This window comes from Aristolochia californica, unplaced genomic scaffold (assembly GCF_029961685.1).
Source record: "Aristolochia californica isolate CCGP_79_NKW_82.1479 unplaced genomic scaffold, dmAriCali1.0.hap1 SCAF_5, whole genome shotgun sequence".
In the NCBI taxonomy this organism is placed as follows: Eukaryota; Viridiplantae; Streptophyta; class Magnoliopsida; order Piperales; family Aristolochiaceae; genus Aristolochia; species Aristolochia californica.
This window is the reverse complement of record NW_027182214.1, coordinates 8,496,641-8,516,416: the sequence shown is the minus strand read 5'-3', so window position 1 is coordinate 8,516,416 and position 19,776 is coordinate 8,496,641. Positions and strand designations below refer to the sequence as shown.

At 38.0% G+C, this 19,776-nt stretch overlaps 1 protein-coding gene and 1 pseudogene across 1 annotated transcript; both read left to right on the top strand.

Annotated features, from left to right (window-relative positions):
• Positions 1-7,824: 7,824 nt before the first annotated feature.
• Positions 7,825-8,592, top strand: LOC137965217 (phosphoribosylamine--glycine ligase, chloroplastic-like; annotated as a pseudogene).
• A 10,211-nt stretch (positions 8,593-18,803) lies between these two features.
• LOC137965216 (uncharacterized) lies at positions 18,804-19,514 on the top strand. Its single transcript, XM_068811579.1, has one exon. The coding sequence runs from the start codon at positions 18,804-18,806 to the stop codon at positions 19,512-19,514; it is 711 nt and encodes a 236-aa protein (XP_068667680.1).
• Positions 19,515-19,776: the final 262 nt, after the last annotated feature.

The following is a 19,776-nucleotide window of genomic DNA, read 5'->3' as shown; positions in this document are numbered from 1 at the left end:
TTCATTCATACCTTTCCCTTACATAGGTCACGTCATGGAGTTTTAGGGTTAGGGTTACAATAATTCCTCATAATGCCCTTACATATAAAGTAATTAGAAATAACTCCTACTTAAAATAATATAAGAAATAAATCCTACTCAAAGAAATATAAGAAATAAATCCTATTGAGTGAGTTGTTGTTGTCTCCTTCGTTGTGTGACTCGATGTGCTATTGAGTCCACAACATCTGCCTCCCCATGGAGAAAGAACATGTCCTCAAGTTCATAAGCTGGGTAGACTTGTTTGAAGATGTCCACACGTTCCCATGTTGTAGCGTCAGGGTTAGTGTCCGTCCACTGAACGAGAATCTCCCAATGGTCATTGGTCAGCCGCGTGCGTAACACCACAGCTGGGTTAAGAATAACCTCGCCATTATCAATCAGTGGTAGGAATGGAGTGGATGTAGGTTTTGCTCCAGAATGTGGCTTCAAAAGAGAGACATGAAATACATCACGAATTTTGGCTGTGTCCGGTAATTTGAGCTGATAAGCAACTAGTCCCACGTGTCGAAGAATGGGAAACGGCCCAAAAAATCTGGGTGAGAGCTTATGACATGGAAGTCCCGCAAGATACTGCTGATGGTAGGGCTAGACTCGTAGCCACACATACTCCCCAACCTCAAAAGAGACCTCACTGTGGCCTTTGTCATAGACATCCTTCATCCGAGGTTGGGCGTGTCATAGCAGTTCTGAGATATTCTATAGTAGCAGATCCCGGTCTATGAGTGCCTGATCAATCGCGTCCACGCGGGTGGACCCTGGTTTGTACGAGAGAAGGTGAGGTGGATCCCGACCATATATAACCCGGAAAGGAGTGGATTGCAAGGCAATGTGGAATGAAGTGTTGTAACAGTATTCGACCCATAGAAGCCATTGAACCCATTGCCGCGGACGATCCCCCACCAAGCACCGTAGATACATCTCGATGGTGCGGTTCACCAGCCCAGTCTGCCCGTTTATTTATGGATGATACTCGGAGGAGAACTTCAATTTCGTCCCACTCAAGCGAAACAGTTCCCGCCAAAACGTCCTGAGTTCAACTCCCTGCGTTCGCGGGCGACCGCAATCCCTGGACGTTCCCCAAAGGCTCTCGTTGCTGTGTTAATGCCGCCGTGGTTGTTGGCTCGGGAGGGCAGGGTGTACTATTATGGTCCTAGGTTAAGTACATATGCCTTCCGCTCCTAACTGGCCGGTCTTTTGGGATGTATTGGCTAGGTGCTTAACACAGAGTAAGCATAGGAATAAAATGATGACATCAATTAATTTTTTTTTTTTTTTTTTTTTTTGTATTGAACGTAAACAACTAGCTAATTACTCCATATATAAACACATAAATGACTACATCACAAAGAGAATAGCATTCCTCTACAAGTTGACTATGTGAACTCACGGATTGATCACTTGCTTTGATACCTTATTGAATTTCTAAAAAACATAATAATTTATTGACTTAATTATAACTGAGTAAAACGAATGTCTATTTATAATAGATGAAATAAGTACAATAAGATTATAACTAAACTATCATTGTACCAGTTACACCCAAAGTCAAACACTCAAAGATATGTCCTAGAACAATTAAACAACTAAACATGAATAACAGACTAATGTAGCTAAAACACCTTTAAACTCAACCTCTTCTATGAGACATCCATACCATGAGACTCTTCTTAGACTCCACAATATTAATTATGGCTTTGTGAGACTTCAAGTTGTGAGAGTCATGTAACACTCTTCCAAACCTACTCTTTAACAAGCCCATCCGATTTTCTTTTTCGTTTGGAGGTTCTAAGCCACACACATATGAGAAAAAAAGGGATTGGGAATCTGAAATCTTGGGTTAGTTTACAAACTGAAAGTAAATAAATAGGAAACTTAGGCAAATATAGGACTTCTGGAAGAGGTACAAAGTAGAAATAGTGCCTCTAGCTATCACTTGGGAAGGTGTGTCATCGGCTAAAGTGACTAACCTTGCATCACTTGATTAACCCAAGTAGGTTTGCCAAAATTTCCTCAACACTTATCAAATATGTGATTCATTTTTCTATAATACATACAAGGAAGTCAATCAGTTCTTCCCCTTCCTCTACATACCCTTGAGCCTTGACCTCATTCTCTTAGGCTATTTCTGATACCAATAGGATGGAAACTTGAAGATGTATTACTTAAATGTGGGCCTGTCTCTTTCTGCCACGATTTGTGCCCAAATTGCCTCATAATTAGGGCCTATAGCAGGCAACAAACAAGTAACCTTAATTTATTCCCTTTTTTTCAAGAATAGCATGATCTAGTTCAATTGGGTAAAATTTATTGATTTGTTGTCACACACCTTCCAGTTCTCTCAAAAAATTCTTAAAGAGTTTTTTCTCCTCTTTCTAGTATAAAACTTTGTGTACAACTCATAAATCCTTGAAAGAGTTTTTCTTGTGAAAATCACTTCTTCAATGCTATCCATATCTCATAAGTAATATCACAAAAAGTATTTGATTGTTCACATGTGATTGCATGCTACTCAAAAACCAAGACAACTTTAAGTTCTTTGATCTCCCTTCAACTGACCTTATTGTCTTTGCCCAATAGATATAGTTGTTGTTAATCTAGGTTGACTCATTCCAAAATTTTGATGATAACAAGATTGAAGCTAAATATGTTAACAAATTTTAAATTCATAATTATTTCAGATATATTTCCTTCAAGTGACTCAATTACAAGGTATATAAGGAGCAACTGGCAAATCCAACACATGACCTCCAGCTTGAAAGAAGCGTTAGTCACATTGAAGAAGCACCTTGGAGAGGAACAAGACTTGAAGACCAAAAGTTTAGGCAAAAAAAAAAAACAAATAAAATTATCAAGAACTCTAGCTATATAAAGCTATCTAGTTTCCAAACCTTACGCATGAATTTATTCTTGATGCTTAGGACATGTATACTATAAAAATATTTTGGAACATTTAATTTACTTTGTTTTAGCCTTAATAATGCAGACACATTGCATTTTCAATTTCCATAATATAATGATCAATCAATGTATAGGAGGGTTAGTGTACCACGAGTTCAGGTTCATGTGATTACATGCTTCATTGACTTGAACCAGCTAGTGGTGCACTCCGTCGGGTTCAAGTGAATGAAGTAGATCATTCACTTGAACAGGCCATAGAGTTACGCGGGTGAATCAGGATTCCCATCGAAATCCTGATTCATCCACTTGAACTATTCGGGACGCAATTTTTCCCTCGCGATGGTCTCGTTCTTCCTCCCGAAAATTTTCTTCTCCCTCTCGCTCAGACTCTCGTCTCCCTCTTGACATCGTCTCCTTCTCCCTCTCGCTCCCACTCTCGTCTCCCTCTCGACATCGTCTCCTTCTCCCTCTCGCACTCAGCCTCCCTCTCCCTTCTCCCTCTCGCTCTCAGCCTCCCATTGTGTTGCACCCTCTCGCCCTCGGCGATATTTCCTCTCTCACCTCCCTCTTGCTCTCGGCCCGCAGCAGTGCTGTCTCTCCCCCTCTGACCTTCCTCCCCTCTACGTCTTCTCCGACCTTCCTCCCATCAAGCCACTATCTCTCTTTTAATATTTTAATCCGAATGTCAATATTTTTGTTGAAATATATGATGTAATTAGGGTGGCACTGATGTAATTAGTTTATGTTTCCTGTCTCTTCTTCACTCTTATTAGGGTGAAGGGTATACTTGTAGTATTGGTAGTTTTGATATCTATAAATATACCTTATGGGGGAGGGTTTGGATCAAGTCCATAACCTCCAGTTTTCTCCCAATGACGTCTCTCTCATTTTTCTTCATGACCTAAATCATGGAGTTCTGAAAATTAAAATGGTATCAGAGCATTGATTTTTAGAACTTGTAGCTATGGTATTTTTTATTTTCTGATGGTTTGTTTTTCATAGTTACAACTTCATTTATTTTTTATTTTACTACTAGTTTTACTCTGCCTCCATGAGACCTAGCCCGGTGCTTTCCTTGAGGATCTGGTGCCTAACCCTGTTGGTTGGTCTCACTACTAGTTCCATCATGGCCACTATCCTCCGGCCCTAAATTAGGCTCAACTTTATCAAGCTATTACGGGAAGGTTCTATTTCTCTGAGTAAGGTCTACTCCTCTCATTAATCAGCTGACTCTCATCTTTGGTCATATTGGCTGGTCATTGGCTTGTCATTGATCTTCATTCCCCGGTATACTGCTGCCATGACGACATTGAAGTTATATTGATTGTCTAGTATACTGATTTTGTTCTCCGCTGGTTTTTTGCGTTGTTGAGAGATCCAAGCAAGCTTCCAGTCAATTTTCGTTCCCGTAATGAAAAACTTCTAGTCCAGTTCCACGTTGCTACCCTGTCTCTATGATCATTCAGGAAAGGTTAAAGCCATCAGAATCGTCGTCCTAGACATGCACTGCTACTGGCACTAGCCTCGCTGGCAAAAATTTTCTAAAGCAAGTCTCGTATTACTCTCTGCTTCACTAGATTATTTCCTTTGCCGCATTATCTTCGGAAAATTATTACTGGCTCATCATCGTGGCCAAGACCATACGTCTCAGCTGTCTCTGGTTTTTTGCTCTATTCGAAACTGGAGAAGATGACTCTTCTGTGAGACTACCGAGCCGTGTTTATGTTCATTGGATTATTTACTCCGTCGAGAATATTTTTTTCGGTGAGTCCTTTACAGCGTGGGTGAAGGGAAGAAGAAGAAGTTCATCTCTTGAGCTGTTCGATGCAGTGGGGGAGAAGGAGACGTTTCCCGATTTTTCTGTTGCCGATGATATCGGGAAGTTCTCCTATCATCTAGGAACTTATGATTCAGGACCTGCATACTTATCTTCAGATCATTGCATTCCATTTTTTAGAATCCGAAAAAAAAAATTTGAACAACCGCTGTGTTCGGCGCCGAGAAGATGAAGATGAAGACACTATTCATATATTTCATGTTTCCTAAGTTAGGAAACGAGAAATAATCAGCCAGGCAGCTCTATTCTGCCGAGACCCAGACTCACCCGAGTCAAGCCAGCGAGCTAGCAAACCAGCCGACTCGAGGGTATTGTTTCTGCACCAGCCAGACCGAGCCAACTCGGACCAACTCGGTCCGGGTCAACCTGACGAGCTACTTATTTTTTGCCTCGTTGTACATGTCTGGGTCCAGAGTTCTATGCCGATTCCTCCCACAACTCGGCTATATTGGTCTATTATTTGACTCGGTTCAACTCGATTCTCTATCTCTGGCTGAATTATTATCTTGGATTTTCACTCAGATTTGGTGCAACTTCCTTATTTACTGATGGACTCGCAGTGGACTATTTCATGTGTTCTTATTATTCTGAAGGACCTCTATTATTTACCAGTTATCCGCTACTATACCACTGCACATATGGTGCATTTTATTTGGGCATTGCCCATTTCTGCTGCTGCTATTGTGTCTCTTTGATTGAGACATTATTTTTGAAGAAGAACTCCTCGGTTGCTTGCCTTGGGTTCATTATTTGTTGACTGTTATTGGCATTGGTTCGTTTGATGCAAATTTTGAATTTCTTAGAATTGTATATTCCTCTTTACCCATTACCCATTACCCTTTGGCAGTCTTTCTCCTACCATCTATTTGACTCTCACTTACCCTTATTGGCCAACCCTTTTTAAAACATTGCTTTGGTTGTCCCTTTTATTCATATGGGTGTTTTAAGTCCATTGAGACTTTTGAATGGTACCCATGGGTCTTTTATCACCGTCTTGTGAATGACATGCATTACCCACTTTATTGATTATTCTCTCTATATTCGTTCGAAATCCTTCGAGTTTGGTTTTGACTTATGTTTTATCACCCATTTTTACCTTTTGAGAGTTTGTGTCCAGTTTGTACTTATCCTTGGGACACTGTGATGGAGGAGATTATTATTACATTTATGTTATTTGGTTCATACTGGGATCACTGCCATTACCTCCCAGCTTGAGGGGGGTGTTGGAATATATGATGTAATTAGGGTGGCACTGATGTAATTAGTTTACGTTTTCTGTCTCTTCTTCACTCTTATTAGGGTGAAGGGTATACTTATAATATTGGTAGTTTGATATCTATAAATATACCTTATGGGGGAGGGTTTGGATCAAGTGCATAACCTCCAGTTTTCTCCCAATTGCGTCACTCTCATTTTTCTCCATGACCTAAATCATGGAGTCTTAAAAATCAACAATTTTAATCTAGAAAATTTCAGATTGTTTTGAGAGTGAAGATTGAGGTAGTTTTTTGTCGAGCTTCTCTGTTATCATTTCCTGTTCGAGATTTTTTAGGGTTTAATATTAGATAGGAACAAAGATTTTTGCAGTTTAGACACTCTTTGGAGTTTAAAATTCACATATCCTGAGCGGGATAAGTACTTGTGAACTTTTTGGCCCTCACCTGTTCAAAATTTATCCTAACATGTGTTCTCTGTTAAGCTATAAAGCCTAATCAATACCCTATGCTGAGTCAGTACGCGGATTGACCTTCGCTGTAAGGTTGTCGTGGGGGGGGGGGGGGGTGGGGGTGAGGTCAAAAAAAAAAAAAAAACACCTGTAAGTGTGTGTGATTTCATCTTCATAACAGAGTCTCACCTTGAGGCGAACTATATAAATCTTGTTGTTTTTTTCGTGCTTGTTTTTTCCTTCTTTTGTGTTCATTATTATTGCTCTCGTTTTTCTAGAATTAGGGTATCTAATTCCTAACATTCTCTCCCTCCCTCCCTCTTTATTTGTTGCTTAAGGGAAAGGAAGAAAGCAGCAGTAAGAAAAAAATTGAATTTTTGAAGTCTTTATGGCCTGCATTTGCTACAATGTGGGATTTTTGAAGTACCCATCAAATGACGCGGTCAAAACCCCATCTGGATATCGCAATGTATTTATCAAGAATCCGACTTCATTCTCCCTTTACAACAGCCATAGGTCATCGAGCTTTCTGCAATTCTTAAATTGTGAAAAGTTTCGTATTCTATCTCGGCAGGCTTCATTAGTGGAAGCTTTGGTGAACACCTTGAACAGTCTGATTCCCTCAGGTGTGCGAACTACAGTTTTTCTGGTAAAGAACCCTGTGCTTTATGGTAGTTTGGTAGTTTTTTCTTCTTCTTCCTTCTAGTTTTTTTTCTTTTTATTGTGGTTTTTAGTTCTATCCTTGTTCCTTCTGGTTTCGTTGATCAGAAGACCACTTGTTTACTCTTGTCTAAAGTTAGAAAGGTTGAAGTGAATGATATACCCATTTATGAACTTTTTAAGTTGGCTGTATGGTTTATTTGGTACCTCTGTTCTTCCAATGTGCAACCTATGGCAAGACTATCTCTTTTCATGTGATTTTACTTCTATGGATGGTGCTTCTCTGGTTCTTTTGTTACTTGACTATGCTGGCCTCTTGAGAAATGATTCTCTTACTAATTTAAAAAGTGCTGATTCGTAGAAGCGAAATTGCAGGTTGCAGTGAAGCATGTTATTGCAGCAACTTCAAGTTTTTGTTGCATTAATCTGTTGTGCCGGATACTGTTTTCTTCAAATTCTTTGTTGAGTATCTGTGTATTTGAGATATTAGGTTATACTTATGGTGAATCATCGTTATGCCTCTTAGTTTTGATAGGTCTTGTGCCGCTCTGAGGTGGCACTGTTGGCTTGTGAGATTGTACTATAACATCCATTTACTGGTGACTTCTTGCATTTTACAATGAAGTAATGTCTTATTCTCCAAATTCAACAAAGCATTGTAGCATGCATGAATATTAAAACTGTCATTTTTTTATGCTTCAATGGATAATGTGTGGGTGTAATGAATGGCATTCCTTTTGTAGAAGAAAGGGTGGTAGCATTAGTTATTGGTGGTGGGGGAAGAAAACATGCACTTTGCTATGCCTTGCGGAGATCTCCATCTTGTGATGCTGTTTTTTGTGCGCCTGCTAATGCTGGAATTTCTAAATCCGGAAGTGCAAGTTGCATATCGGACTAAGACATCACTGACAGCTCAAAAGTGGATATCTTTTTGTCGGCAATGGGGGGTTGGACTGGTTGTTGTGGGCCAAGATGCTCCTTTGGTTGCAGGTCTTTCAAATGATCTTGCCAAGGCAGGGATCCCACCTTTTGGCCAATCATCAGAGGCTGCAGCATTAGAGGGCTCGAAGGATTTCATGAAGAAGTTGTGTGACAAGTATGGAATTCCCACTGCAAAGGTTTTCTTTCTGCGCCTATTTCTTTTGAGTTTTTCTTCTTTATTTTTTGAGGTTTATTTCTTTATCCCTTTTTTGTGCTAATCTTGCAGTATCGAACATTCACAGACCCAGTGGATTCAAAGCAATACATCCAGGAACAAGGTTCACCTATTGTCATCCAGGCAGATGGAAAAGGAGTTGTAGTTGCTATGGGTTTGGAACATTCATTTGAAGCTGTTGACTCCATGTTGGTGAGGGGCGTTGTTGGATCAGCTGGTTGCCGTGTTATTGTCGAGGAATTTCTTCAAGGTGAAGAAGCTTCTTTTTTCGCAATAGTGGATGGTGAAAATGCTCTACCTCGTGAATCCAACAGTGCTTGGTGGAATGGCTAGTCAAGGCTATCCCGGAACCTACAAAAAAGGATCGATAATAAGGAACATCGATGAAGCAGAACTCGTGGCCCCTTCAGTTAGGGTATTCCATGCTGGTACAGCATATGATTCCGACGGTAATTTTATTGCTGTTGGAGGGAGAGTGCTTGGGGTAACAGCTAAAGGAAGGGATTTGGAAGAAGCTAAGGAGAGAGCTTATTGACTGGCCAGAAGGTTACTATCGGCGAGATATCGTTTGGAGGGCACTTCCCCAGAAAAAGTTTGGCAGTTGGTGGTGATAAAAGATTTTTTGTTGTGAATTAGCTGCATGTTTGCAATGCTTTTCAGTTATAGAGAGACAAATGACAGGAAAACTGTAAAACCGTCTGAGGACCAAATAAGGCAGAACCTAGTGCTGCTAAAAGACAATAAGCCCTACTTAACCTTCAATTTCCTCCCAGGGTTTTGAATTGATCTTAGATGATTCATATGCAATCTCAGGATACCTACTTACAGTTTCTCAGGGCATTACCCTTTGTTTCCTTTGTCCCCTTTCGAAGCATTTGGTTCGGTTTTTGGAGGGCAGTCTTGGAGAGGGTAGTGTGGAGTGGTAGATGAAACATTAGGTCCGTTTCCATATATCCTCCTAAGTTTCCCTTATGTTTTTTATATGTTTCCATCTATTATCACTTGAATCAATCGAAAAACAAGAGACGAAGAAGATGACCCAACAATGGCCAACAACTTTTTGAGCTTGTCAATACTAGGACACCTGAGTCTCAACCTAATTGTGTACAGATCATTTACCATTTGATCCGCTCAACCTAATTAACTAAATGCAATCAAGTTGTTGTGATACTTTATGCATGATTTATGATAAAATCATTTTTTTTTTAAAATTTTCATTTTGAAACAAACCGTAATCTAGGTGTCCCCTCAATCCAAATAAGCTAACATTACAAAATAAATCTATTTACATGATATTTGTCATTTTGGGGTACACTTGAAACTGTTTTCCAGTGCACTTGAATTCGTCTACACTAACACCAATTTTTACTTGAACTTGAACTAGTTCATTCACTTGAACCAAAAGTGCACTAACCCCCATACAAGGCATGTTCGATCATACATTGGTAGCTAGCCTATAACATACAAGTTTGATCAATCAACCCTTAGACATGATCAATCAGCCAGAATATTGACATGCCAAGTTACAAAGCATGATCGATCAAGCTCCCTTGGGCATGATCGATCTACCAGATTGCTGGAAATTGAGCTTATTAAGCATGATTTGTCAAGCTTCATAAAGCATGATTGATCAACCTATGACATTGATCGATAACCACTTTGAATGATCAATCATAAGGCTAAACATCTAGTTGTTGGGGGTCGATTGATCGATCAAGTCTTTGTGTAGTTTTATGGTGAAGGTTTAAAACAACTATTTTTGCCAAGAATCTTATAAATGGGACCCCGATTCATCCCTTATGAGTTGATGAGCATTTATTAGAAAACCTACTTAGTCAAAGATTATTTTCCAAGTGCATACTTCCAATTTTAGTAATATGCAAGAGCAATATCAGATTTCATCCAAAAATTCTTCAAATCTCTTGTTTTTACTTGGAATTCCTAATTTTGTATGCTCCAAAGTCATTTCATCTCTATGCCTAAATTGCCCAAAGCTTGGAGACACTCTGAGTGGTTGTCTCTCATTGAAGGTGTAATTTTTTTTTCTTTTGTATTTTCACTTTCAAAACAAAAGGGGTTTTCTATAGCCATTAAATCTAGAAGGTAAATTTCCCACTAGAGCTAGAATCTAGTTGTAACCAATATTTTTTAGAGAGATTTTGGGTTATGTAATATATGAATTATACTTGGCTTAAAGAGAGGAGGATTATTTTTACTTGTAATATCAGCTAATTGAGCTTATTAGTGAAATTTTCTTGAGTAAGGGTTCTTGGACGATGATCACCTCTAGGGGAACATAAAAAACACAAAATATTGGGATCCATGTGGTGTGTGCATTTTTACTTAAGTTCTTTAATTCATCTTCCATATTTTTTACAAAAAAATATTTTTATTTTATATTCCTCAATTCACCCTACTTTTGAGAAGCCACTCGGGCCGATAGTTGTCTCCATTTAATTTTGTCATAGTGATCTTGCCGAAATTCATCGTGTTCAGAAATATTATCATAACCCAAATCTAGGTTAATTACATTGCTTATTCCAACCATAAGTATAATCTTCAAATTAAACCAACCAACATTACGAAAAAAACCGGTTCACCTCAATTACATGCACATCAACTAAACTCACGTAATACAACACAGAATAACAGATTTAGTAATATCCCACACAAAAATAAATCTCATGCATGCATAACTCAACCAAACATTCATACACTTGTTATGATAACTTTGGCTAAGAGCTTGTATTCCAATAAACTCCTACATGTAAATCATCAAACGTTGGATTCTCACAAGCAATAACTTCTATGAACAATGTTAGATCTCTATAGCTCTCTAATGAGAGGAACATTTTCTCTCTCAAATTCCTTTCAACACCATATTTTTTTAACCTTAAAACACATTGATTAAGATCATCACTGAACAAAAGTTGATAGAACCACTAGCAATTAAAACTATTTACTAGAACTCTACAATTCATGGTAAGTCAATTACAGAACCAAGTCACGTTAAAAGAAATTTTTCTCAACCAAACATTTCACCAAGAAAAGACTACTTTTCATCGAGAAAAGTATTTTTCGGAGAATTTTTTCACTAAGAATTTTTACTAGGAAAAATCTGTAGAAAAAAAAGCAATTGTAGAAAAAAAATGAATTAACCATCACTCAATGAAATATTTTTCTATAGAAGTAATTTAAATTTATTTTATAATTAGTTATTGATAATTGAATTTTTTTAGAATTATTTTTATTATTTAAATTTCTCGATGAAATTATTTCATTAATTTTTTTACTTTTTTTTTTAAAAAAATAAACCTCAAAAAAATTATTCATTCTTAATATTTTTTAAAATGAAATTATTTTGCCAAAATTAATTCTTGACTAAGTAATTTATCAATAAATAATTTTTTAATAAGTATTTCTCAATGAAGTAATTTCACCAAGAATTATTCCAATATTTTAGAAAAATAAAAAATATAATTCTTCTCCTTCTTCTTCTTCTCCTCTCTCTTTGGCTCGAGATCATTATGAAGGAGTCATAAATTCTACATGGTATCAGAGCTAAGGTTTTAGGACTCCCACGTTGAAGTGATGCTTAAGTACCTTTGAAGGTTTCTTGCAAGGTGCTCTTCAAGGAAGAGATTCAACCATGAAAAGATAAGTGATTTCTAGTTATATTTTTTCGTACATTCATAGTATGTACCAAGGTAGGAAGTTGATCTCCAAAGTCTCTCTCTTTTTTATCTCTTCTTCTTCTCCAATCCCTCTTTTGCTCGAGATCATTATGAAGGAGTCCTAAATTCTAAAAATAAAAAATAAAAAATTAGAAGTCCACAAATTTAAATACAAAATGTTAAAAAATAAAAAGAACATTGTAATGATGAAGGACTGAGGTAGGAGGAGCTAGAACTGTCTGGGTGTTGTGAAGGTGATCCAAAATCAATGGAAGGAGTCACTATGTAACAAGAAGCTAACAGACTCATCATTTGAGTCATTTAGCACTCTACCCTAATCATAGCAATCTATTGCATTACTATCTATTGTCATAATGATGCCAACTTTTGAGACTGTGATGCCAACTATTGTGATTGATCTGTGACTACCTCCCTTGTGAAGGTGATCCAAACTCAATGTAAGGAGTCACTATGTAACAAGAATCTAACAGACTCATCATAGCAATCTATTGCATTGCTAACTATTGTGATTGTGATGCCAATGTTTGTGTCTGTGATGACAACTACAGTTATTGATCTGTGACTACCTCCCTTGTGAAATGATTAGTTCAAGTAAACCTAGAGGGAGGGAGGAGGGTGGGATAAATCGATTTTCTATTGATTATAAAAACATATCAAAACATCAAGATTTTATACTGGTTCATAATCACTGTTTCAAATTACTATTCCACCCTCAAGGAGTTCTTGCCCTTGAATTAAATTATCCACCAAGTATAGCCAAATGGTATCTATGGCTCTGAACCACATTGGTTCTATAAAACTTCCCCAAACAAATAGGGGCTTTTGGTCAACAAAAATTTGCAGTACAAACACTTAGAAACAATTACATCTTATCATTAGTGACCAAAGAGTAACTATTTCTGCTTTGCAATTAGGCATACAATTGCTTCTTAATAAGATGATAGAAATTTATTACACCAATGAAAGATTTCACAAGTTTTCATATCTAAAAGAACCAATTTGATTAGCTGCACAATCAAAACCAATCTTGAATTGATGCTAAACCTTTTTAAAGAGTCTTGATAATGAAGATTAAAAGTTCGATCAAAAGATGTATTCAAACTTTAAATGACAAGTTAGGTATACACTATGAATGTAAAAATAAAACTCAAAGACTTGGGTTTTTTTAAGAAATAAAAAACATCAAGTAGAAGACTTTAATTCTTCAATTTTCAAATTCAAGCATAGGAAGACAACTGTGTGACAAGAAGTCTTATAAGTTTCATGGCTGAATTATTGTCAAAGCTACTAGAAAACACGTGAATATTTATAGGTTCACGATTCAATTTGAAAAACTAGCTATTGTTTTTAGGTTAGTTTATAGCTCACGTCAAAAATTAATAAAAAATATTTTCAAAAAATATATAGTACTTGAAATATTCTACTCGTGCAGCTTATCATTTTGGTAGGTTGAATACACAATTTGAAGGTCTACCACCAAAGATATTGCCTCTGGAATAGCTTAGAATTCCATTTCTAGATATTAGGGTTGAGTGCATCGCTCTAGGGTCAAATCTTGTTTGCTCCAATGTCTCTTCTTAGAGTTGAATCCATTGAGTGACTCGAATCCCATGTCTTCTATTTTCTATAGGGCCACTCCTTTTAGCACGCCGAATCCTTTTGGTTTAATTGTTGCCTATTCACTAGTTCTTCATATAGGGGTCAACTCCTTAAATAAATCAAAACTTGTAACTCGGGTTCGACTCCTTATTGCTTGCAATTGACTGTATAGGCTTGACACTTTCCTTATGGGATACATTCCACATATGAGTATGGATTTGACTCTTCTTCTCTACCGTTGCTTATAATGACTTTTCAAATTTATTTTGCTGCCTTTTCTAATTGTGTTCAACTACATTGAAATGTGCTTGACTCCATACACATTGTGCTCGACTCCGTTAAGTTGTAGAAGACTTAGATCTATAAAATTTGGACGCTTGGAATTCTTTTTCATCATGTACTCGAGTCCTTTCATGTGGATGCAACTACTTGTAAATTAATCTATTTACACCTGAGTAAATTCATTAGTTGGCTATGTTTGTTATCATCAAAATTTGGGTACTTATAGTGGTCTTTGACCTTTATGATAACAAAAATATGATTTTAAAATTTATCTAGATGACATGATATGCACTCTAAGTGAGATTTTTAGTGAAATATGTTTACTCCCCCTAATTTCTTTACCTTTCTTGAAAATATTTAGCTCTCTATTACTTTAAGGCTTTATACTCATGTTAAATTCTCAAACCTTTCTAAATCTTTCTCCCCCTTTGGAATCATCAAAATAAACACGATTAATAGAAAAGAAATTCCATTCGAGGTAATCATAATTACATAAGAAGAGGTAAAAGCTCTTGGATGAAAATTAGTGGAAATTTGAATATTAGTGGGTGGAGGTGGAGTTGAAGTTGAAGTGGAAGGCTGATCTTCTAGGGGCTGGCCTATGGCAATTCCAAAGGACTTAAACATTGACTTCAAGGCTTCAATATCCATTTTCATTTTGAAATGAAGTTTTGGTGCTCTGAGGCTTTTAAAATTTGGGGTTCATGTTCTCTCCTAAGTGTTTTTCCAATTAAGATTGTTGAATTTAGGACCCCATGCTTAGAATCTCGAGCAAAATAAGAGAGGGAGAAGAGAAGGAACAAAGAAGAGATGAAAAGAGGAAGGCAAAGAGGGAACTCAGGTAGAGAAGAGAACAAGGAAAAGAGAGAGGGAAAGCCTTTAGGCTAAGAGGGAGAGCTTCCACGAATTGAGAGAGAGGAGGTGTTATGGTCCTGAATCTAACACATAGATTCGTAGGGAGGAAGAAGAGAAAGATGAAAATCAAGCCAAAGGGAAGTTGATAACCCTATGTTCGTTAAGGAGAACACACACCCCTAAGCTCGTTGAGGAGAAAGACACCAAATGCTTCCCCGACGTTCATGTTTTCGACCGGCCATGTCAACAAATGTTTGGAAGTTGATTATGATGATGTGCTCATTGATCCCTTTTTAGGTACCGCTATCACCAAGAAAGTGCTTCGCACAGGCAACAACCTTCTTTTGTCTAGCAACATAAGGAGCACCTAATCGTCCTCCTTGAAGGATTTCTCCCTGTAAACCAGAAAAGATCTTTGTCATCTCCTCGACAATCTTTGGATCCTCGCTGTAACTCTCGTAGCAATGGCCCCATCTGGGGTCTCTTCAAAATGTAATACATGGAGCAGAAACGTACTGAATCCTAGTTCCCTTGACTTCCAAAACAATTGCTTCTCCAATCATCTTCACAAGCTGAAGATCCATGGTTGCTCCCAGTCCAACATTATGAGGAAATAAGGTGGCTTTAGAGACATTGTTGTGGCCATGAACAACATCGATTCCATAATTCATTGGAATGAGTGATACGGTCTAGAAATCGTTCACCATAACAGTCCATGGCTAGGAAGTGGCAAATTCCTTCAGCTTCTCAGCATCTATGTTGTCATCCAGGTTCTTCAAGTACAGGTGCACCCCTTGGTACTTGTCTACAGTCTCCTTATTATTCTGCTCAAACCTTGCCTTCAATTCCATCTCCCTTTCTGATTTCTTCTATGTCTTCCCAACATACCACTCCTTGTCATCAATGTTTTTTTTCATTAAGTTCCTCAACAACTAGAGCAGCATATGCTGCCTTATCAAAGTTAACAAATACGTAACATTTGAATTTCCCATCTCCTTCTCTCATTACTACAGACATGGGACCCAAAAAATTAAGCCCCACATTTTCAATTTGACAACAAACATACGCACAGGGATTGTGCTCATCAACAAAAAAAACAAAACCCCCCCAAAATAAATTTCAGCAGTCCCCATAAAATTTTTTCTATGAATCCTGGCATCCCCAGAAAAATTTCATCTCAAAATTCATACACCCAAGCCAGAATTCCAGAAATTGGGCACTGTTTCTCTACTTCACGGAATAGAGAAGCTCCTTCCCCAATTTTTGAGCAGCGTTGCTGCTGCTCAAGCCCTTGCAGCCCCATCAACACCATGGAAAAATCTTTTTTACCTAAAAATCGATGGTGTTTCTGAAATTTACCCCAAAAGGCGTTGACTTTGGTTCCCCACTGGACTGCCGAGAGCGAGATTGAGAGTGAGAGTGAGAATCCAGAAGCCAAAGTCCACTGGATTTCTTTTCGACGGCGGCGACAAAGCATCCTCAGTTTTAGATGGTGAATAGTAGCAAATCATGGTCTCACTTGTTTCTGATGGTGAACAACAGGACTTCATGGCCGAAATTTAGAATTGGGCTGGTCCGAAGAACCTTGAGGTGGGATGACAAACAGGCCTCTTGGTTCCTTTACAGCAGACTCCGACATAGAATTTGAGGTCACACCCAAGTCAGCCTTTACAGATGAGATTTTGGCAGAATACCCTTCCGATTTCCCAAAATCTGGGTCCCCGCCGTCTGATTTTGGAAGTTTTGACACCGATTTCAGATTTGATGTCTTATACTCTAATTTCTTATGTACAGGGTCCCCGCTGTTCGGCTTTGGATTTCCCTGCGCGAAAATTGGTAATTTTTCTAGCCCTTTGCCTTGCTTCCAGTCCGAGACAGCTTCTGCTGCCTTTCGTTCAGTGCTTATTCGTGCAAGGAGATGGTCAAATTTTCTGGCCCTTGGCATTTTTGCCCATCCAAGACAGCGTCTACTACCTCTCCTTCTGTCCAGTTGTGGTGCTCCGAGATTGGAGGTCGTATGACCTTTTCTGCGGTAGCAGTTGCTCCCTTGCAGAAAATTTAATGGTAGATGCACGCGATCTTTCATCACATTCTCTACTCCATGCACGTATTTCTCCCAATTCTTTGCGTATTTCTTCCAATTCTTTGCGCATGGCAATCCATTTTTCTTGGGATATAGAATGGCTCATTGTGTTCCCGCTCTGATATCAGTTGTTATGGTCTCGGATCTGACACATGGATTCGTAGGGAGGAAGAAGAGAAAGATGAAAATCAAGCCAAAGGGAAGCTTGATAACCCTAGGTTCGTTAAGGAGAACGCACACCCCCGAGCTCGTTGAGGAGAACTCAAAAACCTGTTTAACCTAAATCAATGTTTGCCTTTCTCATTACTCTTACCCCTTAAATAAGGTTCACCCTTACAAGGTTTAAGATAAAATATTACAAAAATACTCCTGTAAATAAAATATTCAAAAAATGCCCATGTGGCCTATTATTAATTTAAGTGAAATAAAATAAAGTAAATTAAAGAAAAAAATTAAAATAATAATGTTATTGCGTGCATAACATGAGGAGAGCTTGGTGCTCTACCCCAAGCCAAGAGCCTCTATTTGTAGTTTTTAGAGGATGTTAAAATGTCTATAATGCCCTTATGTCTACAACCTTTACATGAGAAAAAAAAAAGTAGACATGTTCTCCTTGAATAATTACACCCTTGTGCCATCTTTATGAGATGACACCTTATTTACAATCATACTACTTGATGAGAATGCAAAATATCATATTTTTCTCCCTCAATGCTTAGGCTTTTATAATTATTTGGTGCCTAAATATACTCATTGTTCTTATATTTTGATTTAGGATACCAAAGGAGGCGTTAAGTGCAAAATGAAGTTAATTAGGCGATTCTGGACAGTTTCAACATTGCTTCGTAATCTAGGCATAACTCTCTCATTGGATTTAGAGGAGGAGGAAGTTATGGCTGGAAATCGAACTTTGAAAGAGCTTGCAGCCCCTGATTTGAATCAACAACCCTTATGCATGACGTTCTCTACTTTAGATGCTACTACTACATTTGAATTAAAATCTGGACTAATACATCTCTTGCCCATTTTTTATGGTCTTGCAGGTGAAGATCCTCATAAGAATCTAAAGGAGTTTCATGTGGTATGAACGAGTATGTAATCCATGGGGGGTGATCGAAGAGCAAATTAAATAACGAGCTTTTCCATTTTCTTTGAAGGATTCGGCTAAGGATTGGCTCTATTATCTACCCTTCGGGTGTATTACCACATGGGACGAGATGAAGAGATTATTTTTGGAGAAATTTTTCCTTGCGTCAAGGGCGGCCAACATTCAGAAAGAAATTTGTGGTGTAAGGAAGCATAACGGAGAGTCCCTACACGAATACTGGGAAATGTTTTAAGAAGTTATGTGCAAGATGCCCCCATCATCAGATTAGCGAGTAACTTCTTATCCAGTATTTTTATGAGGGCCTTCTACCCACTGATAGGAGCACAATTGATACTGCTAGTGGAGGAGCTTTGGTGGATAAAACTCTTGTGGCCGTGAGAAACTTGATTGAAAATATGGCGGCCAATTCTAAAAAAATTGGCACTAGGCTTGACCTTCCATCTAAGAATGTTAATGAGGTAAATATTTCCTTCCTTGAACAAAAAAATTGTGAGTCTAACTTCTCTCGTCTGTCAAATGGTTGTACTAAGACGCAAACGTTGAAGGCTTGTGGGATTTGTTTAGTAGTAGGGCATCCAACCAATATGTGCCCAACTCATCAAGAGGAGCCCACTGAGCAAGTGAATGCAGCGGATTGTTTTCCAGGACAACAACAAAGGAAGTATGATCCCTATTCAAACACGTATAACATGAGATGGAGGGATCATCCCAACCTTAGCTATGGGAATCCACAAGTTAATCAGCCCATGACTCAAAATCACCCAAGTTACCAACAATATAAGCAACCTTATCCCCCTAGACAAACACCAGGCCAAACTTCCAACTCTGGTATGTCTTTAGAAGATATTGTTAAGTCTCTTGCCACTAACACTTTGCAATTTCAACAGAAGATGAAACAATTTCAACAAGAGGCAAGGGCTAGATGGCAAGCACAATTAGTCGGCTAGAGGCGCAAAGTTCGGAGAAATTACCCTCTCAAACGATAGTAAATCCAAGAGAAAATGCAAGTGCAATCATTTTGAGAAGTGGTAAAGAGGTTGAGATTCCGATAAAGGCAGCCCCTGCATTGTCGGAACAAGAAAAGGAGAAAAATGTTGTTGCAAACAAGAACGTTCCTGATGATGATGATGTACCTAAGCGTAAGGTTCCACCTCTTTCTGAGTATAAACCAGTTCCTCCTTTTCCTCAGGCTTTGGCAGATTCTATAAAAGATGATCAAAATAAAGATTTATATGAGATTTTCCGTAGATACGAGGCAAATATCCCACTTTTAGATACTATTAAACAAGTGCCTCATTATGCTAAACTCCTAAAAGAACTGTGCACAGTTAAGAGGAAACAAAAACTTAAAGGATGTGAGAAGGTGAGAGTAGGGGAGAATGTTTATGCAGTTATTCAAAGAAAATTCCTTGCGAAGTGCAAAGATCTAAGTATGTTGAATATCCCTTGTATGTTAGGTAACACCAGATTTGAGAAGGTCATGACAGATTTACAAGCTTTTATTAATGTCATGCCATATTCTATATATGCTTCCTTGAAACTTGGTCATTTGAATAAAACTGGTGTTGTGAGTCAATTGGTTGATAGATCTAATGCCTATCCTAAGGGTGTAGTTGAGGATGTTCTTGTGTAAGTTAATAATTTGATTTTCCCTACTGATTTTTATGTGCTTGTTATGGAAAATGGTGACCAAACTGCTCTTATTTTGTTAGAAAGACCATTCTTAAAGACATCCAAGACTAAGATAGATGTTCATAGTGGTACACTTACCATGGAATCTGATGGTGAAATTGTTAAGTTTAACATTTATGATGCCATGAAATATCCTGGTGATGATAATCCTATTTATTCTATTGATGTGACTGATTATTTCGCACATAATGTTTTTGAACTTG

Excerpts from the sequence above, each read along its gene's own strand:
- LOC137965216 (XM_068811579.1), top strand. The coding sequence starts at position 18,804 with ATGGCAAGCACAATTAGTCGGCTAGAGGCGCAAAGTTCGGAGAAATTA.